The sequence below is a fragment of the Battus philenor genome, unplaced genomic scaffold, assembly GCF_028537555.1.
Source record: "Battus philenor isolate CCGP_79_NKW_IND1 unplaced genomic scaffold, ilBatPhil1.0.hap1 SCAF_17, whole genome shotgun sequence".
Lineage (NCBI taxonomy): Eukaryota > Metazoa > Arthropoda > Insecta > Lepidoptera > Papilionidae > Battus > Battus philenor.
The window spans coordinates 9,046,863-9,062,800 of NW_027181679.1; the positions used below are offsets into that span (position 1 = coordinate 9,046,863).

Here is a 15,938-nt window from a genome sequence, read left to right on the forward strand (position 1 = left end):
TTTTTCTACAGGTCTAATTCCAAATAGGAGTGTTTCGACATGGGATACGGGAGTCAAGAGGGAATTAAAGCAAGAAGAGGAGCCAAGAGCCAAGCGTGTGAAACGCAGCCCATCTCCAACTCCCGTGACTCACAAGCCAAGCTCACAGTCTTCGAGCGTCCTGATGAACCTCCTGGTGAGCGGCTGCGACGTAGACGCTGGCTACATTTGCATGGTGCAATGTCGCCCGCGCTCTAAAGCGAAAGCTTGAGTTGATGAGAGTTGTTTATGGAATAACTGTGATAATGGACGTCCAGTGTACAGCGGATAAGTGTCTCCTAGCAATTGGTCTAGGCCGGAAACATAAAAATAAATACATTTTTCCCATTGTATCGTCAGTGTTGTGATAACCATTATCCATATCGATTTTAAATGTAAACGTTTGGTTTCGATTCTATCTAGAGAACCTTGCTCTATTCTTCCAGTAGACTTCAACCATCCGTTCCGTACTATATCTATAAAATGAATTCTGTACGTTTAGAATTTGACTCTATACATATACAGACTAAATGAAATAAGCAATGGGAAAAATCAGTAGAATTTCGTTTTAGTGCTTAAGTTTAACGTACGCATATCGTTGTGATTATGTGATGGACAATGGAATCTTTTCTTAGGTTAATTTTGTCGTTTTTGTCGAATGGGGGGTTTCGCCGCGCGCTCCGTCTTATGTTGGTAGTTTTGTAGGATTTTTTAAATACGAAAGAGTGAAAATGAACTCTATTTATTTATTATTAGGGGTAACTTCTCAGTAACGTGTATGGTTCCTTTTTTTTCGATCGAAGCGAAAGTATCGATCGCAATCAGCGGAGAAGCCGGTTTTATATTTTAGAGTTTATTAGTAGTATGTTTGAGCACTTTGAGGAAACTTATAAATGCAGTTTACAGTGACTTCACTGCCAAATATATAAATGTGTTGTGTTTATAATAAATTTTGTTCGTTTTTCGACTATTGAAAATACTATTAAATACACATTATATCAAGTAGTTATATTTGTTATCGAAGTGTTGAGAAATACTTAACTTTTTTGACTTTTGAATATTTAGCAGCTATTAGATTGTCTACGTAGAATAACGTATTAGTACTCGGCCATTTATAAATTTTGAATTTAAACCGATGTTTATAGAAGTCTATATTATATATGTATGTGTAGAGATAAATATACGATGTTGTTCATGACTTTATAGTTTAAGTGGACGATGTGTAATTAGGAAGAAAAAATATTTTTCTCGAAAAAAAAAAACCTAATCAATTTTATTAAAAGAAAAATATATCAAACATTAAAAGTGACGGTATGAAAAAATTTAAACTGTGCACGTTGATTTCATTTTCTCCTCTGTTCCCGATCCTTTATTCCTACGAACTATTAGCTTTAACCTTTTTTTATACGAAGATATGCATTCTCTTATGCGAAATACTAACAAAATTTAAAAAAAAATTAATTTAAACATTATCAGAATTCATTATAATGTTATTACGCAAATTCCTATTCAATTATTATTCTTTAGTAACTTATACAACATTAAATAAATAAATATAATTTTTTTTTTGGTGTATTAACTTATACATACTCATAAAATTACAGAAAAAACTGGCACTATGTTTTCTTCTTATTTCTAACTACAATATACAAAAACACATGTATATTAATGACATTGATACAAATATTGTAATAAATAATTATAAATTACCTACAATAAAATGCAAATCTCATATTACATAAAAATAATATTAATAGCCATGAAAAAAAAAATATTTAAGCTGTTAGAGCAGTCGATATAAACTGTATTGACATTAAAATAAAATCCAGCCATAACCGGTTGTAATAAGAAACGATGTTATGTAACATATATGATCACCAATCACCACATCGTTGTTTCTATTCGAAAATATATTTTGAACCCGGTCAATGAACTCGATATGTGTTTAAATAGCTTTGTTAGTGAACCAACAAAAGTTTTAAAAATATTGCATTATTTCGCAAAATTTAATTAAGAAGTTATGTTCCGTCGAGACTGAATAAGTTTAGAAGGAAAATATTCTAAAGAATTTCTTTAAATGGCAACAATATAATTTTAATAACTATTCTGTCTATTGTTAGTTAGTTAATGGTTATTCTAATTATTTTATTTTAATTATGCCAACATTGCATAAATTAAAAAAATGTTTGCCTTTTATAGCCTTCACTATAATTGTGTTAGCAACAATCTTAAATTAAACATATTTAACGGTTCGAATCAGGCAAAAATAGACAATTACTTGCATTAAAGCGATATTATAGATAAATTTGCATAAAAACAAGTAATTTTACGTGATTTTTTGAAAACAAGTATCAAATTTCCTTTTAGTCGTAATACGTAAATGTAAAACTTAATTTTGGTTCAGTACAACAATTGAAATGAACAGCTTGTGTTAAGAACAATCCTTACGAGACCACGCACAATCCCCGGTTTGATAACCGTCTCTCCCGGGATCGCTAAAACGGAGCCCCAACATAACGGAAACGTCAATTACTTGGCTGCGGGTAATGCTATCTATCAGCATGATTATTGGGGACACGAGAGATGAAATTGCGGCCCCTTTTTTATTATTTTCTTCTCTAAAACTGGATCTCAAATATCTTTTAAAATATAACGTTGGAGAAATAGCACTTCATATATACATCTAAAAAAATATGTCTTAACAAATAATCTTTCTAAATTTTATTTGCACTGTTCTTGTGTCAAATCTCGTTGAACGCATATCACATATCGTTATTTGTAAAAATTATCCGTACGACGCTCTAGAGATTAATATATGAAACTGCTTAATCTTAGTAATAATAAATATATACTTAGTGAGAGCATGAAAAAAACCTCGTGGAAAAGCCGTGGTATTTTCTAGAAACCCTTGGAATCTCTTAAATGTAGCCTATGGGCTTACAGGCCGAGATAAATGGCTCCATGACGATACACTTAACCGAACTAATTAAGTCGGAAGCAACACAAATGTGCGTAAAAATGAAGGAAGGAAAACTTTCCGACGTATCTTATAATTAAATAATAAGTTTTAAGAACAAAAATTAATAAATTAGACAAAAAAATAATTGTAAATTTTTGGTTCAATAGAATATTACGAAAATTATTAAAGCCGTTAAGGTATATATGCTCTTTCTAATTAATTAAGTCATGTGAAAACGTGAGTTTAATTTTGTTATAAATATTTTGTAAATACAACATTCAACGCTAGACGAAGTTGCTTATTAAACAAAAAGCAATCGTTTAATTCAGCCAGCTGATAATTAATCGATTGACAACGACCGGTCATTGTCATTAAAATTTTAAAGTCAAGGTTAAAGCTAATATTCTTTCCATGCATGCTTTTAATCAACGTGCATCAGTTCTCGTAGTTATATATAACTTAAGTTATTTTATATATTGTTTTCCTGTACTAAAATATTATTATTGTGTTTTACAGGATTTGCCACAAATGCAACAGCCACAGCAAATCAGTCCAAAAATGCCGCAAAACTATCAGCAGTTAGTAATGAATGCACAAAGACTACCTATTCCTGTCGTCAATATGATGCAGAATCCCAAATATTTGCGCTCAAGCACGCCGATACCAAGCAACCCGATGTCCCCTCTCACTCTTAAAGTAAACTCTCCGATGTATTCCCTACCTCCCAGCCCTAATACATCCAGCTACAACAGCCCGGCTATGAGTCCGGCTCAGAGAGACCATATGTTGAGTCCCTATTCCACGCCTCAGTCACTATCACCCGTTGGTAATTTTAATCAAGGATACAGTCCTAGCAGGATTCTCTCGCCTGTTAGCATGTTGCACGGCTACGACCCGTATTTAAACAACAAGATGCAGCCGAGCCCTGGGTTCCCGATGCAGTCGACGGACATGCTCCTGGACTCCAACATGTCGCTATCTTCAACCGACTTCTGGGGAGAATCCGAGATGATGCAAGGCACAAACGACTTGCTCACCACTTTCGATGACGTCAAATTAGTTTAGTACGTTTATATCGTACGATACAAGAGTGATTTCTACGGACTGCACTGGAACTGTTCTGGAAGTATTGAATACGATAAAATAATTACAAACGTGAAATGAATAATTCGTATCGAATGACTTAAACTCATATCTTCGCACAAACATTCCGAAATATATTTCTTACGCCAAATATTTCTATCCAATAGAAATCACTCGAATGAAAGCAGGGTCGAAGAGGGTAGAAACAATAAAATCCAAAGGGATTCCACACAAATTCTGTCGTAGTTACCTACCTACACCAATATCATGTGAGAACAATACAAACCATTTTAGTCCAATATATACACAAAGTGAATTTTATCATATATAAGAAACAAATCTATTTATTTACGGTTTTGGGTGGAATCGCAGGTGATACAACTATGTGACTTAGAATGGATTCAACACGATGTAGTATAATATGGAATAGAATATATGTTTTACTTTGATGTAGTCGTTAGAGCGGTTGTAATTTAAGTACGTAAAAAGTATATGGATAATGTATAAGCAAACATAAAAACTTTGAGGAAACCTTATAGCATTTTCATTTACAATATCTGTTTATTTAGAGAATAAGGTTATGGAGATCTAGGCATCGTTATGAAAAGAATAATTGTTAATATGTCTGGTTTTTGGTACTAATTAGTTTATTTTTATACACTATTGTAACCAGAGCCGGGATAAAAGAGCAAGCAAACCAGGCAACTGCCTGTGACGCCTATGTAAAAATATATTGTTTTTTTTTAGATTTTATGAATTGAACGAGACATCGATATTTTTAGCAACCAATAAATTGTTGCAACAATTTATTGTTTTATTTGGAATAAAATTGTAGTCTCATATGAAAGGTCGCCAAATTTTGTTTTGTCCGTGGCGCTAAAACCCTGGAGCCGGCCCTGAATAACAATATAATCACTGAGTCTGCGACGCAAACTTCGAAATTTTTATATATCGATTATGTGTATAATTGATCAAAATTTATATACTCGTTAGTAAATAAGTCATTTTAAGTATTCTATGGTTTGCCTCAAGTATTCCAATATTTAGTTATTATTTTTAACGGAAATAATTTTGTTTTCTTAAAATCAACTTCAATAGTATACATTAAACTAAAATTAGATTCATCTAAAACTGTTAACTATTCAATAATTTCGTGTACCTAAAAGTATCTTTTTCCTACTCACTCGAATAAACGTGTTTATTTCCCCGTTGTTATTTATTTTCCTCATTGTATACCGATATTTTAATTCGTAACTGTATGGTTTAATATTGTTTCGTACAGGCTAAGTACAATATAAGTTAAGTTCAATTAATAAGAACCATTATATCATCTATAAATGCAATTGTTTTTGTTTTATAAAATCTCGATAGATTATTTTACATTATTATTAATAATTATTATAAGTTAACGTTGTTATTCTAAACATGAACACAAAATAAAATTTAACTATATTGTTTCACAGATACATTAGTATGTTGAACTTTTTAAATTGTTTAAGTAGGTAGGTAGATGTAACCTTCACGTCGATCATTATGCTTTCTACTGTAACGTACACATTTTTCTCATACTGCCAATATACAGCATATATCTATATTTTGACGTTACATACTATGGTAACCTTTATTTTAATCATAATGGAGTTTCGAAAATCGGTAATGTGCCATAGAATGTTGACTTGTTCTTTATTTGGATATATAATATGAGGTAACTATTTCAAAATCAATATTAATGCTTCGATATAGTATTGTTTCTATATTGATATATAATTTGTAAATTCAGAATCATATACTTTTATATATTTTGAAAATAAATTTCTGTCATGTAATTGTTGGTTTCATTATGACAATATAAACCCCAATCATAAACAATATTAAGCTAAGCTATTAATTGTATCGTGTTAAAAACGAACGATCTACGAGACCAATAAGTAAAATAAATATTATACAATAATTTTTTTAGCAAAGTTTCAGATAAGATACATTATGTTACACGACCAAAAAAATAACTTCATTAAATATTAAAGATACACACATACTTTCAGCGGTATGTTTCATTTAAATAATATAAGTAAAATTTGTCTAGGATATCCCACAATTATAATTTGCCATTGCCATAATAGATGGCGCTATTTTCAAATTTAAAAAATTGTGCCTTCTTAGTTTTATAAAATTATGTAACTTTGTAATCAATGCACTAATTTTGAATAAAATATATGAAATATAGTATTACTTATGTAATAATTGATTTATTTTGTTTTGAATCTGTTACAACAAAAATGACAGATGGTTGAAACAAACTAGTGATGTAATGTATCTTCAAGAGCGATGTTACATTTTGTCTATGATTAAAACTGGAAATTTTATTCCATCCTTAATAACTTTTAAAGATACCAAAAAAAGATCAACTTAAATTTAACATCTTCTTGCTATTTAATTACAATATCACACTATTCTAATACAATGAGCTAGAACAATTTTTTTTTAATAACACCTTGAATCTTTATGTCTGATTATTTCTATGCAGAATTAAAAATTAAAATCCAATGCATGTCCAATAACTACCTTGATTATTTACTTTTTTTGTTAAATCTATGCTTCAAAGTACTGTTAACATTAATCTTATGCTAAATTCAAAGTATTATAAAATATACGGAAAGAGTTTTGGTGAGAATCAAATCGATAACGAAATCGAGTAATGTTTTAGTAACTAATGTCAGTTGTAGCATTTCATGATTCCGGTTCGTTACGTTCGTTAGCCAGTCAAGTCAATCAAGTCGATCGAGTGAACGAAACGGTTGTTTTATTGTTCTTTAAAATGAGATAAACACAACTTCTTGGTGCCCTATTCTAAGTAAGTGGTTGTGTTTAGTGAAAGCTGATCATGTCATCTACGACGAAACACCAAAACAATGCTCCATCGTCAAACAGCGGTTCTTTAGGGAACCGAAAAAAATCCCATAGCAATAAAAGTTCATATCTCTCCAAATGGCTGGACAAAACAACGCGTCAAATACAAGAGTCTGCAGCAAATTTAGATTCTTATGATTCTTACGTTCCTCCACAAATGAATTGGCCGATAAGTTTTTCACATCTTGGCGCTAGCCATGAACCATTCAAACACAGTTTGTATGACTACCTGCCAGATCCCACATCTACTGTGCCTTCTGTATATTATAATTCTCATATTCATCCAACCTATAATCCCGGACATCGTTGTGTACATCACCCGAAGGCTGAACCTTCACGAAGACCGCGGTTACGGCGGAAGAATGATAATAAAGTCGAGGAAGTTTCCAGCGCCCCCATGGAAAATGAGAGCGTGTTAAGCCATATGAGTTACTTGCAACAAAAAAATGTGGACAACCAAGACTTTGCCAGTCTACCACCAATAGTTACATCAACAGGTGATACCAACTCAACTAGTGAATTAAATGCAAACGATAAAGAGGAAACAGGGAATACACGTAGATATAGTGATCCATGTGTGCGAGGTTTACCTGATGTAGCAAGGCCAGCAAATGGTGATATAGAATCAGGGTCTGAAGAAAGTTCAGATATCTCAGAGAATGAAGTAGGAAATAAATTGTTAAGTTGTCTTCTTGACCAAATTACTTCCTTAAAACTTATTAATGAAAAACTCAACAAGGAACTACATGAGACAAGAGGTAAATTTTGAAATACTTCATTTGAAATCATTTAACTTTAATGTTGTAACTCTCAATTCTCACTAGAAGAGCAATAAATAAATAGGAAAATATCTTATAACATTTTATTTATATATTATTGTTAGATCACATTTGAAACAATTGAAGTGAATTAAATTTATTTAGATTTTAAAGTTAGTTTTTATAAATATCATAATCATTTTTTGAGTTACAATCTGCACAAAAGCAGGTGCAATTTGTTGTTTCATTTACATAAGCAGGTATTGATACCTGTCTCACTTACCCATGTGCAATACGGTTTTAAAGGGGTGTCATTGTCATTTGACAATAAGTTAACATTATAATTAGAAGGTATATGCATCCAAACATCCAATCTGATTATAACCTTGCCACCCACTTTAAAATAACATGTTAGCAATATTCAAATATCATTTCTATATACGCTTCAATGCCCACACAAACAACTGCTTCAAGGATGGCCCGTTTTACACTTTCAATGTTATTTAATAGCTTGGAATATATATACAACACATAACAATGAATATTTTAGGTTTCTATAACATTTTTGCTGTATTGTTTGTGATTTCTTTTGTTAGTCGGTAGAAAAATATAACCTAAACTGTCCCCTGCCTGCTTTGCAAACTTAGCAAATGCTCTTTCAAGTACTTATAGAAGTGAATTTTCATAAAATCCATTGCTGACCTTCACCTGACCACATGACCCTCAGGGAAGGTAATATTCCTACCAAATTTAAAATCTCTAAGCCTTAAGGTTCTAGAGACATTGTGATGAGTCACAACATAGGTGGAAATCTTTTACATATACAGAATAGTTGTCCCCGCCTACATTATTAAATAAATCAACTCATCCTAAATACCCCGGCGATTGGAATTTCATAAAAACTGTTGTGTGGCGAACTCTGCCTTTCGAAAGGATTTTTCCTGCAAAATTTCTAGGCTCTAAGGATTATAGTTGTAAAGATATTGTGATGAGTCAATACATAGGCTATTATTAAAGATTTATTGGTTTATACATATTTGTACATTATAAAGTGGTGTTCTGAGGGATTGTCTTAAATAAAACCCCCTCAAAATTATAATTAAAAACAAAGACTGACATTGCCTCATGATATTTGTACATAAGTATTTGTCATCTCCATACTTTTTTATATATTTTACTCCACAATATTGCTGTACAATATAATAATTGTTAGCTGACATGTCTTAAATTATTTTTACAATATTGCCATAAACTCTAAGTGCATACAGATTGTTTATTTTGATTCTTGGCAAGCATGTATCATCATAGACCTTATCATTACTTATCATCAGGTGAGACAGAGGTCAAATGCTTAGCCTATAAAGGTTAAAAAAATAGCATACTTATAAGAAATTCCAGTAATTTTTTTTGTAGAAACTATCTATCCAGATAATGGATGTTCCAGTATGTCCATACTGCCGTGTCAGTTTTTATAACTTGGCTGTAATCTTTCGGTATGAAATTTATTTTTGTTTGTGCTAGAAAAGAATGTTGTTAAGTGTACAAAACTCTTCACACATAATGCCACTTGTGTAAGTCATGAAAAGAATGCCTGAAGAACCCAATTTGATAGTCATCATGTTGTAGATAGCAAATGGTTTTTCTATTTTTTAAAAGTAATTTTGATCTGAAAAGTATCCAAATAAATTTGAGTTTTTACAGATTTTCTGCCAATCCAAATCTAGCAGAAGTTCTATAGTGTGGATTCATAGGATGTTTGAGTATTTTAATCATTTTGATTAGTAGAAAAAGATAATAGAAGTTGAGCTTTTTATTTACCTGTTCTAGAAACCTTTTATGAACTGGTTGCAGCTATTTCTTTTAGGTCTATTGTGAGATATAATCTATAATGATTTCATTCCCCACATGTGCAGGGTCCGCCATACATAGTACACCAAAAGGTCTAAATGTCTTCATCATTGTTTTAACTGTATGACGTCCATTGCTGGACATAGAAGCCTTTCCCATTGGTAGATTAGGACCAGTTGAAAGTAGCCTAGATCCAGCGTCTTCCGACGAGCTTAACCAGGTCGTCTTTTCACTTTGTGTCCGTCTTGCGCTGCGTTTGCCGGACCATGGTCTCCACTCTAGAATCTTAAGGCCTCAGCGGCTAGTCGTTTTGCGCAATATGAGACCTGCCCGCTGTTAGTTAAACTTGCTAATCTGCTGAGCTATATGTAGTTGCTTTCGTTCTTCCATGGAGGTCCTCGGTCCTGATCTCTCTCTATGATCCGCTGAGCGACCGTGAGCTTGGCAATGTGCCCTAAATACCTTATAAAAACGCGCCGAGTTTAGAAGAAAGAGTTCCGAGAATTTACGCTTATATTCTTATTCGCACTTTTGTGAAGTTGAATTTTTAAAGTTGCATTGTTAACATGCGTTATTTTTTATATTCTAGAAGTCATTTTCCTTAACATTTGCTGATTACTTGGAATCAAACTGTTTGTTTAAAACTAGTTTATTAACGGATCTTTCACAGATAGGTAATAAACTATGTTTTATCTTGTTTTCTCAGCTTGTTTCGCTAAAGAAAAAATTAATGTCGACTGACTTCCCGCGACCTGTACCAGACCTTAATACTGTTTAATTCTTGGATGTTTATTAGTATATTTAAAAGTTTTGTTATTAAGGAATAACAGGATTTGTCTGATGTCCTTAATTTTAGGTTGAATAAGAGTTTTCTTCCTGTTACCGATGTCTTCTTTTTAATGATTTTCTACAAACTTTATCACGGTTGCATTCTATTGCATCTATGTATTTGTTTACCTAAGTCCCTTTTCTAATTACTTCCGCATCTGCATCATTAGTTTTTGCGGATCGTTATCGCATCTAGGGTTGATAATGAGGAATGAATTTCTCTACTGCTGTATTAAGAATATTGTAGAAGTACCCACAAAAAACTGAGTTTATAGCGGGCTCTTTTCAGATCGATGCGCATTTGAAGCCTTCGTATCTTTAACTTGTAGAATGTCAATTTAAGGAGTACAATTGGATTCTAGTTCCTATCAAATTGGGTTCTTCTAGCATTCTTATTTCGTGCAGAAATTTTTACTGTAAATAATCTTATGTGTATATTAATGCCAATAAAGAAGCGGCAGAGGGTAGAGAACATCGTTTGTGCAACGACGGCCGTTGGAACCGGAAGTTACTCGAGTCGCGAACAAGAGCAGGTAGAAGCGGCGTAGGCAGGCACCCCACTAGGTGAACTGATGACAGAGGTCGCCGGAAGTGGCCGTATGTACAAGACCGGTTATGGTGATGATCGGTTGACATGATGATGAATATAAATAATGATTTCGTTGTTACAATGTTGTCATACAAATTGTATTTTATTTATTAGATCAATATTTACTTAAATTAATATAATTTTCAGCTGAGCTAGAGACTCTTCGGCATCAAAACGCATATATACAGAGCGCCTCTAACACAAACCTGGGCGGCGCGGCACCACTCAATAGTAATGGTGAGTATAATTATTGCAGATGTGACTAATCAATCGCCGTCAATAAATGAACGTGAAGTGCAATTGTAAAGTAATTTTTTACAGTTGGACACACATTTCCATTTAAATGCATGACTAAGAATAATTAAGATTTAAAACAGGTTTTTCAACAAGAAATTGTTAATAAGGCAAAATCGAACAATCTCACCGTTTTATCCCTGATTGTATATTAATAGCAGAAATGGCCGATTTCATATAGACTTCGTTTTCCGGTTCCGTTAAGCAATAAAAATAACCTCAAAAATCAGACTGCGCAGTTTTAGGGTTCCGTCATTGACTATCGTTAAGGCTTTTATTCAATATCGTTGGAACGGTGATAGCCCTGCGGTGGTGGTATGAGACTTGAAATCGTAAATCGCGGAATCGATTCATGTGAAAGTCTCTTTTTTCACACTTTGTTTATTAATTACATAGGATTGCCATTGAGTTTTCAGAGGATGGGCAGCAGCGTCTTCTGCGTATCACAATACGATCGCTAATCTGCCTGCCATATCCACCACAGTCGCCCTAGCGCTCGTAGAACTCACCCCACCAAAATTTACCGGTCTCTCTCATCTTTTACCTTATGATACAGCTCTAGAACGCCCTACACCACCACACAAATTATTGCATCCCGCTACTAGAGTATCCATTTCTGTCTTTTCCCCCTCTAGAGATCGTAATTACACTCCACCCTATCCCCATGCTTTGAATATCTATACTGATGGTAGTAAGCTAGAGGACTCCTCCATGGCAGCGGCATTCGTTGCTTTCCTGAAAGGCCGCTAGACTGCCTCTAAAAAACACAGACTTCACTCGGTTTGCTCGGTCTTTCAAGCTGAGCTTCTTGCCATTTTGAAAGCCTGCTCGTGGGCCAGTTCAACACACCCGAACACATACACAATTATTCACACGGACTCACAATCGGCCATTGCCGCACTGCAGAATAGAAGCAACACCCACCCCATCGTCACACAAATTCACACTCTGATACACGCACGCGCGTCAGCTACATTACACTTTACCTGGGTCAAAAGCCACACAGGCGTCGTCGGTAACGAGGCAGCCGACTTGGCAGCAAAGAGCGCTGCCGCAATGCACTCTGCACCGGCTTATGTTTATTTCCCAATGAGTTTCATGAAGAGCGCAATCCGCTCTGAACACAACCGCATTTGGCAGGCTAGATACGAGAGCTCGGCTCAGGGTTAACATACCATTGGACTCCTTTCGAAACTCACCGACATAAACAAACTGCGAAAACTCATCAAGACATCTTTCCATCTCACACAACTACTAAGCGGGCACGGGTACTGCAAGCAGTACTTGCACCGTTTTAAAATAATCGATAATGAGACTCGCCCGTGTGACGACTCCACAGTACAGACTTTTCATGACTTACTCAGACACTACCGATTCCCGATCCCGATTCGAATCCAAAAGACGCAATCACGTGACCTTATGTGAAAACCTTAATATACCTCCGTTCAACTTACCGGACCTTCTCAAGAAAAAATGTAGAATCTTTTGATGAGTTGGCCCGGCACATTGTCCTAAATCTCAAGGCATTTAACGATCTGTAGCGCTTGGGCAGCGACTTGAAATAAAATAATGTACCAACTAATATGAGTTTTGAGTAAAACTTACAAATTTTATTGTTAATATATATAAATTTTAGCTGTATTTACCCATAAGAGAAACTTGTGTAAGAAAATTGTAAAAATTATAAAACGCGGTCGTGCCTCGCAGCTGGGAGAAGAAAGATCCGTATCAAATAGCGGCAACCCTCTCCCAACTGTCTGCGCTTAGTAAAAGCGAAAAAAAAGAAATTGTAAAAAAACACTAGCGATACAAAATAGAATTAATAAAAAAACCTGCCAGCCAAGCGTAGCGATTAGGGTATGTTCTCTCATACATATATTCAGAAAAGAAGTGTATTGGTTTACTTAAGCTAACACCACCTTTTATAATACATTTGATTTTGGTGAAAAAAAAAAACTTTGAATCCAATGTTAAAAATATATAACTAATTTTTCGATTATATACTTTCACGTATTTTACCTGATAATAAATCGACATCTAATTTGAGTCCAACACGTCTGCCTGATGACATGTTATTTTTAATTCACATATTTTATTGTTAACAAACTATATTTATTTTGGTCTAGCCTGGTGTGTGTAATTTGTACCGAAGAATGTAGTAACATTGTAATATGTGTACGTACATGCTTCGCTTCATGGAACACGAATTTATTCTCTTAATTAGTTTCATTGTTTGTATAGGTTTAATCTATTGGTTATTAAATACAAAAAAATATATATTTAAATCATAAAAAATATACATTAAAACTATTGGGCGCATATAATTTTTTTATGAGACGTTAGCAGCAAAAATGTTGTTTGTAAGACGATACATTTTTGCTACAGTCTCTTTTCGTATTAAAAATTCGTCCTCGAAACATATTCGACAAGTGGCCTTATCTATCTTCACACAAGATAACACGATCTAATGATATGATATATTTTTAATGCGAGAGAAACTCTAGAAGTGTGTATATGTGTCATATATATTAACGAAAGTATATATTTTTTATGACATAAATTTTTTAGCAGATTGTCACAGAATTTTTGAGTAATGTTATATGCAGCGTGGTAGGTTTGTTGACTTATATATATGGTTGATATTATAATATTCATATAAGCAATTGTTAAATTTGATTTAAAAACAGCAATTTTTTATTCTATCGCAGGATCTTTTGAGCATATCAGCATTCCGAATCGATGAGACTAAAGTGCATGTAAATGTTTACTTAAATAAAGATATTTTGAATTTGAAAGAGCGATTTGAGTCGCGGTCGAGACTAATCGCCTTCTGTGCCTCTAATATGTAAATGCCTGTAAAACAGTGAACCGTCAATAAAAATGTTTTCTAGTTATTTCATAACAGAACAGTTGGACTTTATTAAATCCAAATAGAGCTTGAATCTAAAGTAAAAAATTGTTAATTATTACAATATTTACCTTCTATAGATCATAGTGAAATTAGGTATTTTGGTTAATTATAACATAAATGTATTTCGGTTCCTAAGTTAACCCATTACCGCCCTCTGTACCTGCACAGGTACAACTACTTAATCGATAAATTATGTATTTTATCTGTGGTAAGTGTTGAAAGTAGTTAGAAATTACAAATCTAGATGACACTAGTTACCATATAATAAATAAAAATAGGCGGTGGCGCGAAAACAAATGTCACTTATTTTGTAAGAAAATACGGAGTCCAGACACGACATACAAGGTAAGATTATTTTCTTGGTTTTTATCAAAAATAGTGAAATATTTCAACTTCTTTTTTTATTTTTATGGAGTCTATTTATTTGTGTTGGTAATAATAACATAAGAATTAAAGTTTATTACAAAACTTGTAAAGTAGGGTTTGTTTCATTTGTTGTACACAGGCGGGTACAGCGGGCAGATTCGTACTAAAATTTCGTTTTGTTTACAGTATTACTTATAAGTTGAAATAGCCAATAGGAACGTATTTACCAGCTATAAGAGACTGGAGGAAGCCTTGGAATCAATTATGGCTGATGAAAGCAATGATGAAGAGTACGATATGGTATTAGTGCCACCAGATCCGGCTGTGGTGAGTGATGAGGAAGAAGGTAATGAAGATAATTTGGCGGCTTCAAGATTCCCTATGGACGTTCCAGGGACTATTGAGGTAGGTCGGCGTCATCCTGACTACGATGTTTCGGAATTGAGCGACAGTGATGATGAGCCGCTAAGACCTATTCCTGCAAAACGTGCCAAAAAATGTGATGTACATTTACCTGTATGGAGGAAAACTCAGCCAACCTATAGTTCTACTTATGAAATTACCGATATGATATGAAGAAGAAGCCTAGGGCGGAATATGATTATAGTTTTGATACAAAGAATGAGATAACTATGGTACGTTGGAAGGTCAATAATGTCGTTACAATGGGAACTAATTTTGATGACATAGAGCCTCTGGGCAAAGTCAAACGATGGTGTAACATCAGAAAGCAAAAGGTTGACGTAAATATGCCTAAAATGTTTGTCAACTATAATAAAGGAATGGGTGGAGTTGACCAAATGGATCAGTCTATCAGCCTTTATCGGATTTCAATAAAAGGAAAAAAGTGGTGGTGGGTTATATTTACCTATTTGTTAGATATGGCGATATCAAATGCTTGGCGACTTCATGTTTTGCTCAGTAAAACTAAACAAGAGATAACTTACATGGACCAGTTATCTTTCAGACGAATTATTGCACGGACTTATTTACGTCCAACGAAAACTAAGAGCCGTCCGTCATCCTCAGCGGCACTAGGGGGTCGGAACAATAATGGTCATAATCCTGAACGGATGGAAAACCCATTGCGATGTGTTATCTATCACCAAAGAATTCGCTGGCGTTGCGAAATATGTTTGAAAACGCTATGTGTTGAACGACCTTGTTTCAAACAATTTCACTCCTAAAGCGCCCATTGTACACGGCTGAGTACACCCCTAAAACTTGATATGTAAATGTATTTTTTTCATTTTATCTTCTTATATAGCATATTTTATCCCTTATGGACTAATAAATAGAAAAACAATAGAAAAATATACTGCAGTTTCATTTTGGGCGTTAATGGGTTAAAGAAGCAATATTAATTCTTGATCTAAC

General features: G+C 33.8%; 2 protein-coding genes across 6 annotated transcripts in view; both read left to right on the forward strand.

Annotated features, from left to right (window-relative positions):
* Nucleotides 1-4,139, forward strand: part of LOC137919990 (hypoxia-inducible factor 1-alpha-like) — a 102,874-nt gene extending 98,735 nt beyond the window's left edge. For all 4 annotated transcript variants that reach the window (XM_068763227.1, XM_068763224.1, XM_068763225.1 and 1 more), the window contains exons 11-12: nucleotides 12-175; nucleotides 3,494-4,139. In XM_068763227.1, the coding sequence (XP_068619328.1) occupies nucleotides 12-175; nucleotides 3,494-4,042 (713 nt within the window). In that variant the 3' untranslated portion in view covers nucleotides 4,043-4,139. The remainder of the gene's footprint in view (nucleotides 1-11; nucleotides 176-3,493) is intronic.
* Nucleotides 4,140-6,805: 2,666 nt separating this feature from the next.
* The window catches only part of LOC137919625 (uncharacterized), a 43,543-nt gene continuing 34,410 nt past the window's right edge, over nucleotides 6,806-15,938 (forward strand). For both annotated transcript variants that reach the window (XM_068762738.1, XM_068762737.1), the window contains exons 1-2: nucleotides 6,806-7,725; nucleotides 11,138-11,227. In XM_068762738.1, coding sequence (XP_068618839.1) covers nucleotides 6,942-7,725; nucleotides 11,138-11,227 — 874 coding nt within the window. In that variant the 5' untranslated portion in view covers nucleotides 6,806-6,941. The remainder of the gene's footprint in view (nucleotides 7,726-11,137; nucleotides 11,228-15,938) is intronic.